The sequence below is a fragment of the Myotis yumanensis genome, unplaced genomic scaffold (genome assembly GCF_028538775.1).
Source record: "Myotis yumanensis isolate MYYU_CA2020_CCGP unplaced genomic scaffold, mMyoYum1.0.hap1 SCAF_1, whole genome shotgun sequence".
NCBI lineage: Eukaryota > Metazoa > Chordata > Mammalia > Chiroptera > Vespertilionidae > Myotis > Myotis yumanensis.
This window is the reverse complement of record NW_027223752.1, coordinates 114,596,813-114,617,815: the sequence shown is the minus strand read 5'-3', so window position 1 is coordinate 114,617,815 and position 21,003 is coordinate 114,596,813. Positions and strand designations below refer to the sequence as shown.

The 21,003-nt window shown below is 53.4% G+C and overlaps 1 protein-coding gene and 1 long non-coding RNA gene across 2 annotated transcripts; one reads left to right on the top strand and one right to left on the bottom strand.

Annotated features, from left to right (window-relative positions):
* Positions 1-91: 91 nt before the first annotated feature.
* Positions 92-1,184, bottom strand: LOC139020611 (uncharacterized). The gene is made up of 2 exons (XR_011473338.1): positions 997-1,184; positions 92-524 (listed from the first exon to the last, which is right to left on the bottom strand). It is a non-coding gene; the product is annotated as an uncharacterized lncRNA (long non-coding RNA).
* On the top strand, positions 906-20,644 carry CSK (C-terminal Src kinase). Its single transcript, XM_070430255.1, has 13 exons — positions 906-1,485; positions 15,313-15,389; positions 15,717-15,830; positions 15,952-16,064; positions 16,359-16,578; positions 17,864-17,957; positions 18,134-18,199; positions 18,283-18,382; positions 18,473-18,563; positions 19,009-19,082; positions 19,167-19,362; positions 19,469-19,555; positions 19,800-20,644. Exons 2-13 carry the CDS (start codon positions 15,375-15,377, stop codon positions 19,980-19,982), a joined length of 1,353 nt encoding a protein of 450 aa, XP_070286356.1. The 5' UTR covers positions 906-1,485; positions 15,313-15,374; the 3' UTR covers positions 19,983-20,644.
* Positions 20,645-21,003: the final 359 nt, after the last annotated feature.

Sequence of the window (21,003 nt, the reverse complement as noted above, 5' to 3'; positions counted from 1 at the left end):
CTTAAAACTGTGGTGCTGTTATTTCCCCCATTTTACCAAATGGGGATTTAAAGCACAAAGAGGTTACGGAACTTTCCAAAAGCCACACCGCTATTGACATTTCTTTATTAGCTCTAGGCTGAAAACAAAGTCTAAGAAAGTCCCACAAGGCTCTTTGGATCTCTCTAGTCCCTGTGGCTTCCAGGGACCCCATCTCCCACCGCTTTCCTGGACCCACACTACAAAACCACATCCATCCCGAGCTATTTACAATTCCCCAAATCATCAAGCTCTCTCATCTCTCCCTGCCTTTGTCCATGCCGTTTCCTCTGCCTGGACCTCTACGAAGTCTCCCCATCAGCCCTCCCCCTCTTTTCTGCTTCCTGTGGACCTGGTACATCACCTCTCCACTTCTATCAGTTATTCCTTTGAGAGTGTCTGTTGGCCGATCAGTTTTACTGCTGAGAACTCCTTGGCAGTCATGGAGCGGTCCCACTAGTAGACTCCAGAACCGGGCCTGTCACGTCGTTAGCGCCATTACATGTCTGGAAATGAATGAATAAATGTTTGATGCTGCGAGTGAGGCCCACTCTCCACAAGCAGATCAGAGGAGAGGGCCCCAGGCCCGGCCTCAATCGCGTCTCCATCGGCCGAGCTGCGCCCTGAGAAGCCTGAGGTGGCTCCCGGCGGCCGGGGCAGCCCTCAGCGAGGGTCCTCCGCGAGCCCTCACCCCGGCTGGCAGGTGGAGGCCGGGCGTGGGGGACACACCTCCCGCCGCGCCCCCGGCGCCCGGCAGGGGGCGCCGCCCGCCGGCTCCCGCCCCGCCGGCCCACGCCCCGCCGCACGTCCGGCGGGCTCCCTCGCGCAGGCGCGCTGCCGCGGGCGGAGGATCCGGGCCGCGCTTCCTCCAGCCGGGCCTGCGCGCTTCCTCCCTGCCGAGCCCTGGGCCAGCCGCGTTCGGCCGCCGCCGCCGAGCCCGCCGCCGCCCTCCCGCTCCCGCCCCACCCCGCGCCGTGCCTGGGGGTCCTGCTGGGGCGGGGTCCCAGCGGGGCGTCCGCCCGGCCGCGCCGCCGTCGGGGCCGGTCACCGGCCAGGAGTTCCTCCGCCCCAGCCAGCCTGTGGCCGCCGGAGCCTCCGCGGCGGGGAGCGCGGGGAGCCCCGCGGCCCCCGATCCAGCGTCGGGCGGAGGGACCGACGCTCCGAAATCGACCCTTGTGGCGGCGTTCGGAAGCGGAACTCTGCCGGGGCCGAGCCGGCTACATTGTTTCCTCCCCCGTTCCCTCCCGCCCCCTTCCCCCGCCTTTCTTCCCTCCCCGACCCCAGCCGCGCGGTCGGCCCCCGGCCTCCGTCTGGCATCCCTCCTTGCCCTCCTCGCACCGAGACCTCCTCGCCCCAAGCGCCCCGGGACCCCTGCTCCCCTCCCCGCTCCCTGGCCACATGGACCGTCCCGCAGGCCGCTGATGCCGCCCGCAGCGAGGTGGCTCGGACCGCAGTTTCCCCGGAGAGGTGAGTGCCGGGCAGGCCTGGAGGAGGGGGGCGTGGGAGCGCCTCCCGGGGCAGAGGGTAGGTCTCCCATGCCGCTGCTTTGGCTGCGGTTGGAGCGGCCGTCGCGTCCACTCCCATCCCCCACTCCCCTTGCCCCTCCTTCCTGGGTTCGAATTCTCCCGGGAGTCCCTGTCAGCCCGCCGGAGGGGAGCGCCGGAGGGGCTGCTGCTGCCCTCTGAGCCCCACAGACTGGTCTCAAGCGGCTCTGAGTGCCCCCTCTTTCCCCCGTGGAGGCTGCTGGGCCCGGAGGGAGGGGGCTGGGGAAAGGGCAGTTTGCCGTTCCCTGTCCTGGGCCCCCTGCAGGTTCTCTGGCCTGTCTGGTTCTGACCCCTCCTCCCCTCCCTCCCTCAGCTGAGGCTCTGCCGGCTCCAGGAAGCCCAGGGCCCAGAGGTTGAGCTTGTCACCCTGAGCCTCCCAGACCAGCCTAAGCCAAGGGACCTCTGGCCTTGGGTGGGGACACTGGGCAGGGCCTTGGTCTTAGGTGGAGGTAACACTGGGTGTTAGGACCATGTCCCACCACCTAGCAGTCTGGTCAGCCCATTCTCCTCGAGGTCTCAGGGCCAAGGCCAGGTGTTAGGAAGGGGCGTGTCCAGCCACCAGATTCTTGGAGCTTAATTAGGTTCAGCTCCTCTCCCATTTTGTAGACCAGAGAACTGAGGCTCACAGGGGGATGTTACTGGTAGTTTTGCCGTCTATCCTTGCATCCCCCACGCTGCTGGTGGAGGGCTTCAGTAGGTTGAAGGGCAACCAGACGGGCACCTTCACCCATCAGGGACACAGGCTCCCAGCCTGGCCCAAGGGACCCTGTGCAGTGAGCATGTGCCCCACAAAGGTTGGCGAGGAGGGAGAGAACTTCCGGCCCCAGCTCTGCTGGTTAGGGCTCAGACAGCATCTGCTCTGCCATGGGATTTCCCTGCTGGTGCCTGAGGCTGGATCCCACGGATGGGGATGTGTGAATATGTGGGGGCACGCATCTAGTGTAGCCCTAGAGTTGAGCTGAAACAGCTTGATGGTCAGTTCCAACCCAGCTGTCCCACACCTTGGTCCTAGCTAGCAGAGGGACAGCCAGGCTCAGGATGTGAACGGGATCCAGATGGGAAAATGAGAGCCCTGTTTCCAAAGGGCGCACCCTACAGCTTGGCATAGGAGCATTGTCAGGGGCACCAAGCTCCCCACACCATGGGGGTTCCAGTGTCTTTTTAGGTGGGACCTCAGCAGGAATAGCAAAGGCAGCAAGAAGGAGATTGGAGTGTGGCAGGATCCTCTTGCTCCTGAAAAGGGTGGGAGGTTCCCTGGAGGATGTTGAGCCATGTCTGAGCCCAGCTCAGGCCTCTACCCTTGATTTTTGAAGTTGTTGTTTTTTTCTGGTCATCCTAACATGCAAAGTGGAAGGAATCCAGATGTGGTCGGCCTGTGAGGGCTCCCCTCACCTAGCCGTAATTTTCTTTCCAGCCTGAGGGGCTGGAGCTGAGGCCTGACATGGTTAGGTGCTTTTATACCAACCAACTATGACCTGTACTGGTGTGGCTGGGGTCCTGAGGCCTTTATAGTAAAGGGTCTGGCTTCACGCTAGCATGTGTGCAGGGATGTGTTTTTTATCTGGCAAACTTGGTGCCTCCCTCCTTCTCAGAAGTGGTTCCTTTTCTCTCTGAGTTGGGTTGGGGGCAAGGAAGGACAGAAAATGGTCCCCAGCACCAATGCAGGGGACACCAGGCCCCAAGAGGTTGAGCCCTATGGAGCATCTGAGAGCAGGCAGGGATTGAGGCTAAGGATCCACAGTGGGATGAGGCCTGAGCAGGCAGGATAGCCTGGGTCTAGTTCTGAGTTTCATCTTTTGAGGAATTTCAAAGCCTTGACACATAGTCCCTCCAAAACAGAGGTGTTTGGCCTGGGAAAGACATGATAGAAAGAGACCCTAATGTATCTGAGGGGCTGTGTCTTAACAGAAGGGTGTCCCATGGCAAAAGATGTCCCAGACACAAGGACCAGAGCTGGGGAGCAGGTGGAGCTCAGGAAAGCAAGTCTGAGCTCCTTGTGAGAAAACTTTGTATGTGTTAGTTTCTTAACTTAGAAAGTAACAAAACAGCACTCACTACAGGTGATTTAGGAAACAAAACAAAAATCACCCACTATTTTTTTACAGATGGTAGTATTTTGGAATTCCTTGCCAGTCTTTCCTGGTTGTTTCTTCGTCACTATTGTCATTTGAATGTGCAGGCAATGACACCTTTTTTCACTTAATACTGTGTCTATGGGCATTTCCTCATATTGCTACATGGTCTGTGTAACTTTGCCTCTAAAAACCATAGAATTTTCCAAATACTAGTAGCTGCCACAGCAACCTCACCCAGACCTTCTTACTGAGCATGTGCACCTGTTGCCCACCTGTTGTTGTAGTGGTAGTTACTACAGGCCCCCAAAGCAGCCAGGAGTATTGGAGAGAGTGGGCAACTTGGCTCCCAATCAACGTAGGTTCCAGGCCCAGCCATGCCATTTAGGCCGGTGGAGGGGCCTTGAAGAGCTCACCCTCTGAGCCAGAGTTCCTCTGTATATACACCAGGGATGGCGATACCTGCTTGGGGGGCAGGGGTGGACAGTGTAAACTAACCAGGTGCTAGAAAGTGCTGGCACAGGCCCTGGCTTCTATAGGCACTTTGTCAGGAGGGGTTGGCACTGTTGATGGAGTGCCCACCACAGGCTGCCTCAACATATGGGGAAGACAGCTGGGGCAGGCTTAGCTGATGGCTCACCCAGCCAAGGGCTGGTCTCTGCTGGGTGGGCGGGGGGAGCCACTTCTGAAACCCTCTTTCTGTCCCTGAGGCTCTGGACTACTCTGGCCTCCCTGCCTTCCCCCTCCCCATCACCCTGTGATTTGCCAGCCGAGATCATGGGCCTGGCTCTGGGAAGATAGGATACTGGTTGGTTTCTGGAACCTGACCCTACCCATTCTCCTCTTTGCCCAGCATCAGAACTGAGTGGATGAGGCCTCTGTGAGCTCAGCTGCCTCTTGTCTCCACCTTCAGCTACTTCCTAGCCCGTGGTCGACAAACTCATTAGTCAACAGAGCCAAATATCAACAGTACAACGATTGAAATTTCTTTTGAGAGCCAAATTTTTTAAACTTAAACTATATAGGTAGGTACATTGTTATTAACTTAATTAGGGTACTCCTAAGGCTTAGGAAGAGCCACACTCAAGGGGCCAAAGAGCCGCATGTGGCTTGCGAGCCTCAGTTTGCCGACCACAGTCCTAGGCCATTTTGGGAAGCCCTGCATTTCCCCATTGGAGATAAAGGCCTACTTTCCCTGAGAAAACAGACTTGGGCAAGGAACTTAAGCATTCTGAGCCCCAACCTGGTACAGCCATGCCAACCTCATCTTCCCAGGTGGCCGGGGGAGGAAAGAAAGCTATGGGGGGGGGGGGGGGGTTTAGAGCCTCCCTGCAGGGGAGTTAAAAGAGAACATCGATGTCCACAAATCCCTGGGGAAGTCTTGTGTGTTAGTGCCCTCCTCCTCTTTGGCAGGTGTTCCCCAGGTCTAACCTGGGTGTGCACTGCTGGGACACTGCTTGCTTCCTCTTGTTCTGCTTCTGTGGAAACTAGAGAATTGGGAGTGCCCTCCTGGAGCCACCTCATGGACAGTAGGAGGAAACCAGTCTCAGCTTGTCACTCCCAGGCCTTAGGAGACCATTGTCCCAGATGACCGTAGGATGGCTCAGGACTAACCTAGGCAGAGGATCCTTCCCAAAATGGCCCATTCAATGCAGAGGTCCCCCACGCATGTGACCTTGAACTCTGGCTGCCACTCTTCTGCCTGTGAAGTGCTTCCCTCCTCCCTGGTCTTGGTACAGGGGAAGTGGGTATTACAGCTGCCCTCCTGTCCCATAGCTTGGGCTGGGATGAGGTCACAGGGTGGGGTTCTCTAAAGATGCTGGTCCGGCTTGGGTAAGCCCTTTGGATGTTTCTCGGTCCCCACTTCTTGGTTGGGCAGGATGGGCGGAGCAGCAGGCCACCCCTCACACCAGACAAGGAGCACTGCTTCCCTTCCTCCTCTCCTCTGGGTCCCTTCATCCAAGGGCTGGAAATAGAATCTGCTAAGTAATGATTAAAGTCAAATTCAAACCTAAAAATAAAGGGCTGGTGAAGGGAGAGCTGGTGTGCTCCCTGCATGGCTGAGGGGTGAAGTGAGCAGGGCGGGGCTAGCTTCGAAAGGCCAAGGCCCTGCTTCCTGGGAGAGGCCACAGTCCACTGGGGTATCAGGACTGCTCCACCAATTGTGGAGTCTCTTAAGCGGGATGCAGCCTGCACTAGTCGGCAGACTGGCAGGGTCAGGGAGAGAATCCCATTCTTTCCTTGGGGAAACTGAGGCCCAGAAGGGAGAACTGGTCAGTGACTTTCCGGGAGCTACCCTTGGCAGGCCCCGGGGACCTGAGGGCCACATGCAGCCCAGCTCGCCCTTTCTGCCTGCTCAGTTTCTCTTCCTGGTTTTGAGGTACTATGATGAGAGTAGTTTCTCTCGCACACTAGCTGTGTACGCCTCGGTGGGGCTGGGCCTCCAACCGCAGCTTCCCTCCGCCTCCTCCCACCCCCACCCTCACCCTTCTGTGGTCTGGACCCAGAGTTGCAGGAGCAAACAGAAGAGAAGCTGCCTGATGCCCCCTCTGCCTATCCTGCTCTCCACACAGTTGGAAGCCTTGTGGTGGGTGAAAATCTGGTGTCATTCTGACGCCCGTTCACCCAGCTGCTGCTCTTCAGTCCTGCCCAGTACCTGGTCCTCACTGAAACTCAGGCATCTGTGGTCTATGTTGTCCACACTTCAGGGAGACTGGAGGGGAGAATGAAGAAGGAACCCTGGAAGCTCCCCTACTGGCCTATTGTAGGAGAGACCAGACGGAGAGAGGAGTCAATTAGGGGAGGCCTGTGGTTCCGACTTCCTGGCAGAGCTGAGGATCTGCGTAGGCTGTAATAGTGGAGGGCTTCCTGGAGGGGAAGGGCCGTGAAAATCAAGAAGCATTTGCAGAAGAGGCAGGGTTGGGGCAGAGTTCCTTGCTGGGAGCTTCTACCCTCCCTAGGGTTGCTGACTTCTCTAGTTGCAGTGTGGCCCTAGACAAACTCTTGGCCTCTGTGCGAGGCAGGGTGTGGCACGCACAGAGTGGGCACAGATGTAACTTGTGCTTTCCTGAGCAGGAGGGCCAAGCTCTGGGCAGACCTCCCGTCAGCACCCTCCTCACCTATCTGTCCATTTTCAGGGTGTCATCTGTACTGCCCAAGGAAAAGTTGAAGGTTTTTCCCCTGAACAAATTCAGACAGATCTGAGCTCAACTCCCTGCTCTGCCTCTTGAAAGCTGGGTGACTCTGCTCATAGCCTGGTTCCTCCTCTGACAAATAGATGAGCAGAAAAATCTCACAGGGTTTTTGGAGGATTAAGTAATTAACCCTGGGTGGGTCAGTAGGCTCTCATTCTGTGCTTTCATTTTTGTAGCCCATCCTGCTGGGGGACGGTGTTGAACCCTGCTTCTCCCTCACGTGGGCAGTGTGTATGTTCAGTGTTGAACCCCCATAGCTTTCCCTTCTGAGCTGTATTCCTTTCTGAGGATCCCTTTCTGAGATTGGGAGACCAGGAATCTAGGTCAAAGTTCTAGACAGCTTGTGGGCCTCTGGGCCTCAGTTTCCCCATCCATAACTTGGGTGAAGAACAAGTACACTCTATGATTTCTAAGGGCTCGTTGGAGGTCAGTGCTAAGAGGCTGTATGTAAATATAGGCAAATGAAGATGCAAACTATAGAGCCTAAGCTCAGGACTGAGGAGGGCCCTGGGGAGGCCCCAGTGCATGCAGATAATTAGGCCCTGAGTAGTAATTAGAAACCTTTCTGAGCCAGGAGTGTCAGCCTCTAGCTGCAAGGCGGCCTGGGGAATGAAATTCCCGTTGGCCTCCTCTCACTTCCCAAACCTCTAGATGGGACTACCAGTCCCACTGAGCCGGCCATTGGGGGCAGGAAAAAAGCCAGTGAGTTGCTGTAATTTTGTTTTTTAACACTTTCAGCCATTAAACTGGCACCTCCCCTTAAGGAAGGGGTGCTAAAGGCTGTGGAAGCTCCAGAGATGGGGTTTGGGCAACATACACTGGAGCCAAAGTAGAGCATCCTTCCAGCTCTTCCCTGATCCCCAGAGAAGTATCAGCATCTCCAAGGGTCTGGTGCCCAATTCTGCTGCCCAACCCTGAGACATCTGCAGTGGGGGTGCTAAGGGCTCTGGGACCACCTGCTTGGGTCAGCCAGAACCTTTCACCCCCAGCCTGGTATATGGCCAGGGGCGCCCCAGTGCCCAAAGCCTTTGCAGAGGTGGGGCTGATTTTACTGCTGCCAAACCAGCCCAACTGCTGGCAGTGCCCCACCCTTCTCAGGTGCACTGCCCTTTCGGAGGGGCATGCCCAAATCAGAAATTCAGTTTTGCTTGTATCTGTCCTGTGACCTGTCAGAAACCTCAGGGCTGGCTTCAAAGCTTTTGTGTGCCCCACGCTGAGCCTTCTTCAGCCTTAACTCCCTCTGTACCACAGTTTGGAATCTTAAGCCTGGCCTGATCTAGCACACACCCCTTCAATTCACTTCCACCTAAAATCCTCCCAGTTGCAGCTCCCCTCCCTTACCACCTGAAAGCCTTCCCAGGTTGCCCAGGTCTATCCTGTTTGTTGAGGCACTGAGCACATTTGACCATGATTGACTATTAGGAGGACATTGAGTGGAGTTCTTGGGGCCCTAAGGGCAGGACATCCTGGACCCTTTCCTCCTCCTGCCCATCCTGGCCCACCAAGCATAGGGCTGGGTGCACAAGGAGGATCCTGAAAAACTGACTCAAAGAATGAGAAGGCAAGGTGAACTTGTCTGTTGCCTCCAGTGGCTGCCCATGCCCCACACCCAGACTCTAGCTGGGTCCTGTGGCAGATCAGAGTCTCTGGGGGCATGGCCCCAAGTTCCCCTAGGTCTCTTGTGCACTTCCCCTTTCAGTGGGTATTTTTAGCTGGGTATAAACAGTTACTGAAGGCTCCCATACCCCATTAGGCAGTGGAGTTTTGGTGAGGGGGGCAGGGCAGGAGCCCCTTGACCTCCCAGGGCTCTCAGCATGTGCTTGGCTGTGGGGGTCTAAAACTGCCCCCAGGGCAGGGAAATGGCAGCCCAGGAATTTCTGGGCTCCCGCCCCCACCAGCCTGGGCTCCCAAGAAAGGCCTGCCTGAGGCTGTGGCCACTGACCTCAGTACTTGGGCACAATGCCCAGCCTGTTCCCAGGACCCCAGCACAAGTACTGCTAGGAGCAGAGTTTGGGGCAGGAAGTCAGAGTGAAGCATTGACTTAACAAAGTTACAAAGTTCCCTGTCCCCTAGTCCTATGGGGGTGGGGTGACAGCTGCTGTCCTTTAGGGTTAAATATAGTCCTGTTGGTTATGGGACCTCAGTGTGGTACAGCCATCCTAGCTTCCCCCTTTCTTTTGTTGGTTCATTCATTCAGCACCCTGAGCCCAGCCCATGCTGGGGACATGAGTCAGCCCCACCCCACCCCCCCGGCTTTTCCCCTAAGAGTTCCCAGGCCAGCACAGCTGGGGGATCACAGAAAGCTCCTGACAGAGGTGGCTTTCAAAAAGTTATTTATTTTCAGTCTTATTTTTAGGGGGAAGGTAATAAATGCGTGTTGTTTAAAAAAAAGGTCAAGGACAAAATAGCAAATATACAGTGAAAAGTAAGTTTCCCTTGAACTTATTACTCCCCCTCCCCATCTCAGAGGCAACCTTTCTTATTGGTTTCCTCTATCTTTCAAAGATAATCTATGCATATATGAGTTTAGAGAGGAATTGTATGTCACTTTGAAAAATACAACTTGTAATATACCAAGGATGACATTCTGCACTTTGCTCTTTTATACGACCTTTTGAATATTTCAAAACCTACCAAAAAGCTGAAATAATCCTCCTATATAATAAAAGAGAAACATGTAAATTGACCATCCCTCCACTACACTCACCAGCCAATCAGGAGTGAGTATGCAAATTAACCCAACAAAGATGGTGAGTTAATTTGCATACACAGGCACCGGGCAGAGAGCAGAGTGGGAGAGCTGGCAGAGAGTGGAGCGGCTTGGGGAACTTGGCTCCCCAAGCTGCTAGACGGAGAGCAGAGAGGGAGAGCTGGCGGCTTCCAGGACTTGGCAGAGTGGGAGGCCGTGGGATGGAGACAGAGCAGGAAGGGAAAACCAAGAGTGCGGGGAGCACCAGGAATTCTGGGAATAGTAGTTCTGGTAGCAGCCCCAGGACCTGAAGCAGAAGCCCAGAGCGTGGGGAGCACCAGGAATGCGGGGAATCGTAGTTCTGGTGGCAGATGGATCTCCTAGACACTAGAGCAGCGGTTCTCAACCTGTGGGTCGACAACCCGTGGGTCGCGACCCCTTTGGGGGTCGAACAACCCTTTCACAGGGGTCGCCTAAGACCATCGGAAAACACATATATAATTACATATCGTTTTTGTGATTAATCACTATGCTTTAATTATGTTCAATTTGTAACAATGAAAATACATCCTGCATATCAGATATTTACATTACGATTCATAACAGTAGCAAAATTACAGTTATGAAGTAGCAACGAAAATAATTTTATGGTTGGGGGTCACCACAACATGAGGAACTGTATTAAAGGGTCGTGGCATTAGGAAGGTTGAGAACCACTGCACTAGAGCAAAGTGAGCCTGGAGCAAGTTACTATTGTGGTGGGAGATGGAGGGAAAGCAAAGGTGAGAGACATAAGTAAAATCAGAGTGTCTAGGAAAAATTAAAGGTAAGATATCCTAAAACTTCCAGGAAATCTCCACCAATGAAACAAAGAAAAAAAAAACCTCTATTATTCTGTGAGCAACAAACCAAACTGGGTTGGGGGTCTCAGACAATTCGCTCATATGATTGCAAAGACAGACAGAAACTCCCAGATTGGAGAGGGCTCCCCTGAGGGCTCCCAGATTGGAGAGCGTGCAGGTCTGGCTGAGGGACGCACCCCCAGTGCATGAATCTTTGTGCACCAGGCCCCTAGTAGTATAATGAAAACCCATATATCCTTTACCCAGATTCACCAGTTCTAAACATTTTGCCACATTTGCTTTACCTCTTTTATATACATAGACATGTGTATATATGTATTTTTTTGCTGATATATTTAAGTGTTAGTTGCAGGCATCATACCTTTTACTCCCCCAAGTATTCTATTTTTATTTTATTACAGTGGGGCCTTGACTTATGAGTGTCCCGACTAACGAGTTTTTTGAGATACCAGCTGTCTCTCAGCCGATTTTTTGCATTGAGTTGATAGAGTAATTTGAGTTAACGAGCTAACTAACGAATTAAACTCGTAAGTCAAGGCCCTACTGTATTAGTATTCTTTTAATCCTCACCCAAGGAGAGGATATTTTTTCCGTTGATTCTTAGAGAGAGTGGCAGGGAGAGAGAGAAACATGATGTGAACATCAGTTGGTTGCCTGCCACAGGTGCCCCAACCTGGGGTGGGGATTGGACATGCCCTTGACCTGAATCAAACCTGCAACCCTTCAGTGCACAAGCCAACATTCCAACCACTGAGCTATAGCAGCCAGGGCTTATTTCATTTTTTATTTATTGATTTTTAGAGAGAGCTGTCCATGTGTTGTTCCACTTATTTATGCATTCATTGATTGATATTTAAAATTTTTTATTGATATTTAGAGAAAGGAAGGGAGAGAGAGAGAGAGAGAGAGAGAGAGAGAGAGGGAAATATCGATGTGAGAGAAACATTGATCAGTTGCCTCCTGTATGTACCCCAACAAGGGTCAAACCTGCAATCTGGGTAAGTGCCCTGACCAAGAATTGAACACACCACCCTCTGGTGTATAGGACTACGCTCCAACCAACTGAGCTATACTGGCCAGGGTTCACTGGTTGATTCTTGTAGGTGCCCTCACCGCGGATCAAACTCGCAACCTTGGCAGTTTGGGACAACACTAACCAACTGAGCTACTCAGCAAGGGCTTACTCTGAAGTATTTTAGTGTGGATCTCTAACAATCTCAGTACCATGGTCACACTTAATATTGTTGAACATTTCCATTTTCCCAATTGTCCCTTAATGATTTCTATAGCTATTTTTTACCTCTATCTCAGAATCTCATTCAGAATAACTCATTGAATATTGTCACCTTTCTTTTTTTTCCCCCCAGCTTTATTGACATATAACATTGTAAGTTTAAGGTGTACAGTGTAATGATTGGATACTTATATATGTTGCAAAAAGTTACCACAATATGATTAGTTAACACATCCTTCACCTCACATAATTATCATTTTGTTGTTGTATCCTGCTCCTTTCCTGTCTTATTTAATCTAGAACATTCCCCAGCCTTTGTTTGTTTGTTTTGTCTTTTATGACATTGACTTTAAGAGTTTAGGCCAGCCCTGACCAATGTGGCTCAGTAGTTGAGTGTTGATCTATGAACCAGGAAGTCATGGTTCAATTCCCGGTCAGGACACATGCCCGGGATGCGGGCTTGATCCCCAGTAGGGGACATGCAGGAGGCAGCTGATTAATGATTCTCTCTCATCATTGATGTTTCTCTCCCTCTCCTCCTCTCCCTTCTTCTCTAAAATCAATAAAAATACATTTAAGAAAAAAAATAAGTCCAGGCCAATTATTTGGGCTCCATCTGATAGCATCCTCCTGAGTGAATCAGGTTCAACAGCTCTGCAGATACTACACCAGGATCTGTGTCCTTCTCAGCATCATAGCAGGAGGCACTCGTCGCTTCTCTTATTATTGGTGATGCTTAATTTGACCATTTGGTTAACAAGATGTCCGCCAGATTTCCCTATTGTGAAGGGGCTTTTTTATCTTCTGATTAATTGGTGGGCTGGTATTTGGGAGCTGTGTCTAGCAGCTTTTCCTTCAATAACTTGGGCTGGCTTTTGCCCTTTCTGTTTACTCTGTCATGAAGAGTGTTGTGTATCAGCAGCTACAGATCTGTTCTGGCCCCATTAGCTGAAATATGTTGTTCCCTTTTAGGGATACCTGGTCATTTATTTACTTGGCCCCTTATTAATGGACATAAAAAGATTGTCTCCCAATCTCTTGCTACTACAAACGGTACTGTGTGGCTTGTCCCACTACATTTTTTTGCACATATCCAACCGAAGCATTTCCTCTGCTCCCTGAAAGTTGAGTGGAATTTCCTTGGGGGGAGGGAGTGGGAAGAAAATGCCAAGGCAGGACATGGGAACAGCAGGTAGAAAACAGGTGTAGCTGAGGCACTGGAGAGCTGGCAAGTCCCAGAGCAGCGCGCGCGCGAGGTTATCGCCAACCCTTTGTACTAATGGGAGCACTGGGTGGTCAGGTTGCAGCCAGTAGAGCAAAGGGAAGAACTTGGCTCCTCCCTCTCCAAGCCCGGCCCCTTAAGGAAGGCCACCCAGATTACTGCTTCCTGGGCTTGTCCCTTCTCAGAGCATCACTTGCTTCTCCTCCTTTACATTCTCTCTCTCCTAGACCAGTGGGGTCCTGGCATAGTGGGCGAGGGACACACAGATGTGGGTGACACCTGAGCCCTCAGGTGTCAGTGGGGAGAGATGGTGACCTCAGGCAAAGCCACTTTGCCTGTTGACCTCGCTCGGGTTCTCCATCTATAAAATGGGGTAGCCTCTCTCAGTTGTTAGAGGACTTGACAAGCCATAGCGTGCCAAAGACAAGGTCTGGCACAGAATAAGTGCTCAGAAAACAGGGCCTGTTATTATTTTTATTATCATCAAGTCAGTGGGGAGGCGGCAGCAGCTGCAGGCTGGGAAAGGAGTGTTTGCAAACTGACAGCTGAGAGGGTGACTAATGATGCCACAGCCTCTAAGCCCTCCTGCAGTGGCTTGTTTTGGGGGCAGAGGGAGGTGTGGGATGTGGAGAGTAAGCAGAGCCCCTATTTAGAAGGGCCTGAGGTTGGGGGCTCCAATTCAAGGTCTGGGCTGTGTGACTTCAGGCAAGTTGTTTTCAACCTTGTGAGCCTTTGTTTCTGCTTCCATAAAATGGAGGTAAGAACCTCACAGCTACTACAATATGTGGACCACAAGAGCCCAGGGGTGGTTTCTGTACCCCAGGCAGCTCAGTTGTATGAATGGGGGGGAGGGGAGGGGCGCACGCATGGGTCATTCTCCTTGAGCCTCAATCTTCCTGTCAGCACAGATTGGTAGGCTGACCTTTGGGGAAGGGAAGAGAGGTGGGGTGTTTCTGCCAGACACTTCCAAGTCTAGGGCCTCATTCTACTCCTCCCACAGCCTGCTTGCATGGGATCCCAGTCCCTACCTTTCAGAGTGAGGGATCTGAGGCTCAGAGGGTTGAGTCATTCACCCGAGTTGCACACTTGACAGTGCCAGTTCTGCCTGACTCTAATACAGCGGTTCTCAACCTGTGAGTCGCGACCCCTTTGGGGTCGAACAACCCTTTCACAGGGGTCGCCTAAGACCATCGGAAAACACATATATAATTACATATCGTTTTTGTGATTAATCACTATGCTTTAATTATGTTCAATTTGTAACAATGAAAATACATCCTGTATATCAAGATATTTACATTACAATTCATAACAGTAGCAAAATTACAGTTATGAAGTAGCAACGAAAATAATTTTATGGTTGGGGGTCACCACAACATGAGGAACTGTATTAAAGGGTTGCGGCATTAGGAAGGTTGAGAACCACTGCTCTAGAACCAGGAGTGAGGCCTGGAAGTGGGGTGGTTCTCCCGGTTCTACCTCCCTGGCTCTTTCTGGTCTCTGAGATCACACGCTCTGTTGCTGAGGCCCATGACCCCCAAAAGTAAACCCTGGTTACTCCCATTGCCATTTGAAGCCCCTGCACCCTGCAAGGTTTATGGCAGATCCAACACGGTGAATTACCACAGAGTGAACACACCCCGTCTGGGCTCAGGCAATTGCACAACCAGCATCCAGAAGCCCCTTCCTGTCACTGCCTCCTCCCACGGCAGTCACCGTCCTGCACCATGGGTTAGGCCAGTTTTGATCATTATATGATGGAATCACATGGCATGTGCTCAGTCTGTGTCTGGCTTCTTGGTTAACACTATGTTTAGAGGCTTATCCATGTAGTTTCATAGCTGTAGCTTATCGATGTTCATCACAACACAGTGTTGCATTCCATGGATATACCACAGGTTATCCATCTGACTTTTCGGAAGCATCTGGGCAGCTGTCCATTTTGAGGCTTATTACAAATCGTGCTGCAGTGAGTGCCCTGTGCCTGCCTCAGTGGACACCTGCCCTGTTTTCTATTGGGTGTGCACCCTGAATTGGGATTCCCAGGCTATAGGGTCAGTGTACCTTGGCTTAAAGATACTGCCTGGTATAGACACAGAAACTAGGAGGCCCACAGAGGACAGGTGACTTTCCCAAGTCAGATGGCACCTTCCCAGGTTCACAGAACTTCCCTAAGCCCTCTTCCCCTGCAGACCAGTTAGCTAGCATCGGGCTTGGGGCTGGTGGGGCTGGTGGGGCTGTTGGGGCAGGTGGCACTGGTGCTACTCAGCCCCCGAACCTCCTTTGCCTCTGTTGGCTATTCTGTCAGTCTGTAAGGCCCACTATGGGCCTAGGGTTGGTGGCCCCCTCACTCCCAGTGCCAGCTCTGGCTGGCTTTGGCACCTGTTTATATTGCTATGGGAAAGGAGTGGAGTCTTAGTGACTTGGGCAGAGGGGCATATTCTCATACTTCTCAATCTTCCTTTTCTCCCCACAGCTCTCATGGTACCAAGGGACAGGTTGGCCTTCCTGTGACACCGGGACGCCAGATCTGAGAAGATGTCAGCAATACAGGTACCATGGGGGCGGGGCCTAGGGCAGTTGAGCATCCCCATCCCCCATGGGGATGCTAAGCAGAAAAAAGGACTCAGATCAATTCATTCCCCTTTTTCCCAGCCCTCTGTCCTAACCCTGGTTTTCAACAAAGTAGAATTCTAGGGTCCACTATCACAGGGCCCTCAGGTCTCAGTCAGTGGAGAATATCAACTGGAAGGAACCCAAAGTTCTTGTGGGAGGTAGCACCTCACCTGGCCCACAAGAGCTATGACTTCGAGGGTTTGTGGGCAGGTGGGTGGAGAGGGGCCCCAGGCTGCACCTGCCCATTTGTTGCCTGTCCTGCAGGCCGCCTGGCCATCTGGTACAGAATGTATTGCCAAGTACAACTTCCATGGCACTGCTGAGCAGGACCTTCCCTTCTGTAAGGGAGATGTGCTCACCATTGTGGCCGTCACCAAGGTAATCAGGGACCTCACATGTCTACCCCCACCCTCTCCCACCTCTGGGCATTCCCTCTGGGTCCTGGTTCCCTGCAGAGGAGGGTGGGCCTGAGAGCGTGTTTGGGCTGCCCTTCCCCCAGGACCCCAACTGGTACAAAGCCAAGAACAAGGTGGGCCGTGAGGGCATCATTCCAGCCAACTATGTCCAAAAGCGGGAGGGCGTGAAGGTCGGCACCAAACTTAGCCTCATGCCGTGAGTACCTGGGGGATCCTCTCCCAGTCTGGGGAGGAGGGAGGATGAGGAACCCTGGTTCCCCCAGGAAAGAGTCAGGAAAACTGAGAGACCAGAGGAAAGGGCTGAAATGTTCTGAGGGCTTCTCAAGATAAGGGGAAGGGCATGGGTGCTGGACCTCAAAGGGGGAGGATGGGAGTAGGACAGAGGGAGGGCCTTCAGAAAGTGGAGCCTGGCAGATGCAGGAGGAGACTGGCAGGGGCACCAGGCTCTTTACCCTTGGGCCACCATGACCCTTGGCCTGTCGTCCCCCAGTTGGTTCCATGGCAAGATCACACGGGAGCAGGCAGAACGGCTTCTCTGCCCGCCAGAGACGGGCCTGTTCCTAGTGCGGGAGAGCACCAACTACCCTGGTGACTACACGCTGTGCGTGAGCTGTGATGGCAAGGTGGAGCACTACCGTATCATGTACCACGCTAGCAAGCTCAGCATTGATGAGGAGGTGTACTTCGAGAACCTCATGCAGCTGGTGGAGGTGAGCTGCAGCACCTACAGGCCTGGATGTTGGCGCCAGTCCCACTGCTTCTGGCTTTGTGACCTCAGGACTGTCATGCAGACTGGATGGCACTTACTATGTGCCAGGGTAGATCTCTGATCCCACAATGCCACCACCACAGGGAGGGTGGCACTATCCCCATTTCTTTTTCTTACTTTTTTTTCTTAATCCTCACCTGAGGATAATTTTTCCATTGATCTTTAGAGAGAAAATGTAAGGGAGAGAGGAGGGGGAGAGAAAGAGAGAAATATTGATATGAGAGAGACACATCAACTGGTTGCCTGCCTCATGTACCCCAACTGGGCCAGGAATTGAACCTGCAGCCGAGGTATGTGCACTTGGCCGGGAATTGAACCTGAGACCCTTTAGTCCTCAGGCTGATACTCTAACCACTGAGAAAATTGGCCAGGGCCCCATTTCTTTTTTCTTAAGTACTAGTTTTGTGTGTTTTTAAGAATATTTTTATTTATTTTTAAAGAGAGGAAGGGAGAGGAAGAGAGAAAGAGAAGCATTGATGTGAGAACAGAACACCAATCGGCTGCCTCCTACATGCCCCTTAACGGAGATTGAGCCACAACCTGGGCATGTGCCCTGACGAGGAATCAAACCAGCAACCTTTCGGTGCATGGGATGACACTCAACCAACTAAGCCACACCAGCCAGGGCACTATCCCCATTTCATTGGCCAGGTTCAGAGCAGTTAAGATATTTGCCTGAGGTCACATAACTATAAATTGGAGGTGCCAGGATTTGAATCCTGGAACTAGTTTCCTTCCAGCCACTTACTGAACTACATGTCCAAGGTGTGTATATAAGCATGACCTCATGAGCTACACCTTAATGGCCAGGGTCCCCTGGACTCATGCACCTTCAAGGATATGCCCACGTGTCCCTGTAGCTCCAGGCAGCCTCCCAGATGCCTCCAGAATTCACTCTCAGCTTGTTCCCGCCTGTCTGGCTAGGCCTCTGGCAGGGAAGAGTCCTGGGCATGCCTGGCTACAGACTGGACTGAGTCAGGGAATGCTGGCGAGGACCAGAGTGGTAGCAACAATGGGGGATCTGTCTAGCAACTGGGTGTGAGGTGGCATGGGCAGTGGGTCATTTGTCAGTCTGGGGCCTCCCTAACCCCAAGCCCTGCCAGAAATAGAGAGCCCTCAACCAAAGCAACGTGGGGCTGGTTGGTATGAGCCTCTGCTGCCCTCTAATGGTCAGATCAGGGCAGTGCATGTGAGCAGCTGATGATGGCCTGTCCTGTACCCTGCAGCACTATACCTCAGATGCAGATGGACTCTGCACTCGGCTCATCAAGCCAAAGGTCATGGAGGGCACAGTGGCAGCCCAGGATGAGTTCTTCCGCAGTGAGTGCCACCCCCATCCCCAGTCCTCGCTTGCCTACTTGCCTCCTGCTACCCAGGCTTCTTGGCACTTCCCATCCCAGGTGCTCTAGAGACTTCCAGGGATCCCCACACACTATAGTCGGCCTGTCTCTGCTCCAGCCTCAACACCCCTCACTGGACCCCTTTCCTTCTACCAGGTGGTTGGGCGCTGAATATGAAGGACCTGAAGCTGCTGCAGACCATTGGGAAGGGGGAGTTTGGAGGTGAGCAAGAGGAGTTGGGAGCCCTTCGAGGGGCCGAGGGACTGTGGGGAGTCTGGGAATAACACCAAACACTCTCCACACAGATGTGATGCTGGGCGATTACCGAGGGAACAAAGTCGCTGTCAAATGCATTAAGAACGATGCCACTGCCCAGGCCTTCCTGGCTGAAGCCTCGGTCATGACGTGAGTTGGGTAGGGGGTGTATGGGAAGGTTGCGATGAGGGGTAGGGGTGAGATGGCTCGGCAGGCTCTGATCACTTCATCCTGCCCCAGGCAACTTCGGCATAGCAACCTGGTACAGCTTCTGGGTGTGATTGTGGAAGAGAAGGGCGGACTCTACATCGTCACCGAGTACATGGCCAAGGTGTGCACCAGCCCCAAGAGTCACCCCTGTGCTGGAGCTGAATACGTGGGCTTTCCAACTGCCTCAGGCCCCCGCTGTATCGTTGGGCCCTGCTCTCAGTCCCCTCTTTCCAATTGAGTTCTGAAGTCCCCACAGCTCAGCTTTTGTCCTGGCTCATCATTGTTCACTTCGATGTTGGACAAATTGTATTGCCTCTAAGCTCCGTTTTCTCACCTGTGAAATGGAGATACTAACAAAGTTTACCTCAGAGAGTGATGAGAATTAAAAGAGAATGCTCAGCAGTGTCCAACTGTAGAACCTAGTATTCATGTCACCTCCTCCATGTTCCTCTCCTTTCCTAACACCTTCCTTGGGTGTCACCCTTTACCCAGCCTCGGGTCCACTGTTCCCAAGGGCTAGAGTGCAAGTCTAACCTGTGGGCCATGGTCTGTCTCTCCTGCCCCAGGGGAGCCTGGTGGACTATCTTCGGTCACGGGGTCGGTCGGTGCTGGGCGGAGACTGTCTCCTCAAGTTCTCACTGTGAGTGAAGCAGCCCCTGGGGGAGGGGCCCTACCCTGCTATGGGAAGCCTATCTGAGGGGACTTGTGGCTGCCTCGCCCCCAGAGACGTTTGCGAGGCTATGGAATACCTGGAAGGCAACAACTTTGTGCACCGGGACCTGGCTGCCCGAAATGTGCTGGTGTCTGAGGACAACGTGGCCAAGGTCAGCGACTTTGGCCTCACCAAGGAGGCCTCCAGCACCCAGGACACAGGCAAGCTGCCAGTCAAGTGGACAGCCCCCGAAGCCCTGAGAGAGAAGGTGGGTGGGCCTCCCCCTATATCCTGAGCAGTGGGGACAGGGGTCCTGGGTCACCCTACCCCCAAATTTCCAGGCTCTGACACAGCTTTTCCCATCCACATGGCAGAAATTCTCCACCAAGTCTGACGTGTGGAGTTTCGGAATCCTTCTCTGGGAAATCTACTCCTTTGGGCGAGTGCCTTATCCAAGAATTGTGAGTGTGGGCACTGGGGTGGGACCTGGCTGGGGCTATGGGAGGGGTAGGCCTGGTGTGGGGCCTCCCTGGACCCTGCCTCCCTAGTCTGAGGCCTAGAAGCTTGCTCTCAGGACCTTCCAGGCCACTTCCTGGGCCTGGGTGTGAGGCAGAGCTAAAGGGGACCCCTGAAGAGGGATGCTGAATAGGGATCCCCTCCAGGGGTTAGGCCCTGCGCAGATTCATGCCACCCATCTGCCCTCAGCCCCTGAAGGACGTCGTCCCTCGGGTGGAGAAGGGCTACAAGATGGATGCCCCTGACGGCTGCCCGCCTGCAGTCTACGAGGTGATGAAGAACTGCTGGCAGCTGGACGCCGCCACACGGCCCTCCTTCCTGCAGCTCCGAGAGCAGCTCGAGCACATCAAAACCCACGAGCTGCACCTGTGACGTCTGGGCTTGCACAGGTCATGGGCCTCTGGGGACTCAACCTGAGAGACTGGATCTCGTGCCCCTACTCACTGGGCCTAAGCCGGAACTGAGCCCAGTGGACCTCTTTCCTCTGTCCCAGCCTGTGCCCCCCCTGGCCCCCTCAGGGACCCCGCCTAGGCCCGGCACCTCTCATGGACCCACCTGTGGGATTTGGGGAGTCCCGCTGAAGGCCAAGAAGAGAGGAGGGTGAGGAGCAGGAGGCAGATGCCCCACCATGGTCAGGCTTCCCTGGCCTCCCATCTCTCACCTTCCTAGAGTTTTATTCCTTTCCTTTTTTGAGGTTCTTTTCCATGTGCTTATTTTTTATTATTTTTCACGATAAGAAGAAAGAAAGTACCCAGGAAATGGGCATTTTACAAGAAGTACGAATCTTATTTTTCCTGTCCTGCCCAGGGTTGGGGAAACCAGGCCCGTCTCCAGGGACCCATCGCCCCAGCCTTGTTCCCCGTTCCATGTTCTGTGTTCTGTGTCGCCTCGGTCGCCCTGTGTTTGCGCTTGACCATGTTGCACTGTTTGCATGTGCCCGAGGCGGACGTCTGTCAGGGGCTTGGAGCTTGTGTGTGCTGCTGCCGCCTGCCTTGTGAGATAGAATTGTAATAAACCACTCCATGAGGACACCACTGCCCAGCCTCAGCGCTTACTCCCTGAGCCTGCCTGCCCCCATCTCCTATTCCCATGCCATCTTGTCCATCCCCCTGTCTCTGTGAGTGGGGCTGTGCTTGCCCTGTGAGTGGAGTGGGTGGGGAGCACGGCCGGAAGAGGTGGCCACCGCTTTGTGTAAGCTGCACCCATGAGTGTCCTGTGTCTGCCGTGGGAGCTCTCACTACTGCCCTCCCCTACATTCTGCTATAGCCCCAGGCTTGGCCCTGGGACCATCTGGGCTCTGGAGCCCTGTCCTCAGGGTAATGCCTGGGGTCCTGGCTGCCTCTCCTGCTGTGTTGTTCAAGCCATCAGCACAAGGAGGGCTGGAACCAAGCTT

Bases quoted from the DNA above. Each gene is read 5' to 3' on its own strand.
- CSK (XM_070430255.1), top strand. The intron at 15,831-15,951 runs GTAATCAGGGAC...CCCTTCCCCCAG, and splicing joins CCATTGTGGCCGTCACCAAG to GACCCCAACTGGTACAAAGC. The intron at 19,083-19,166 runs GTGAGTGAAGCA...CCTCGCCCCCAG, and splicing joins TGTCTCCTCAAGTTCTCACT to AGACGTTTGCGAGGCTATGG.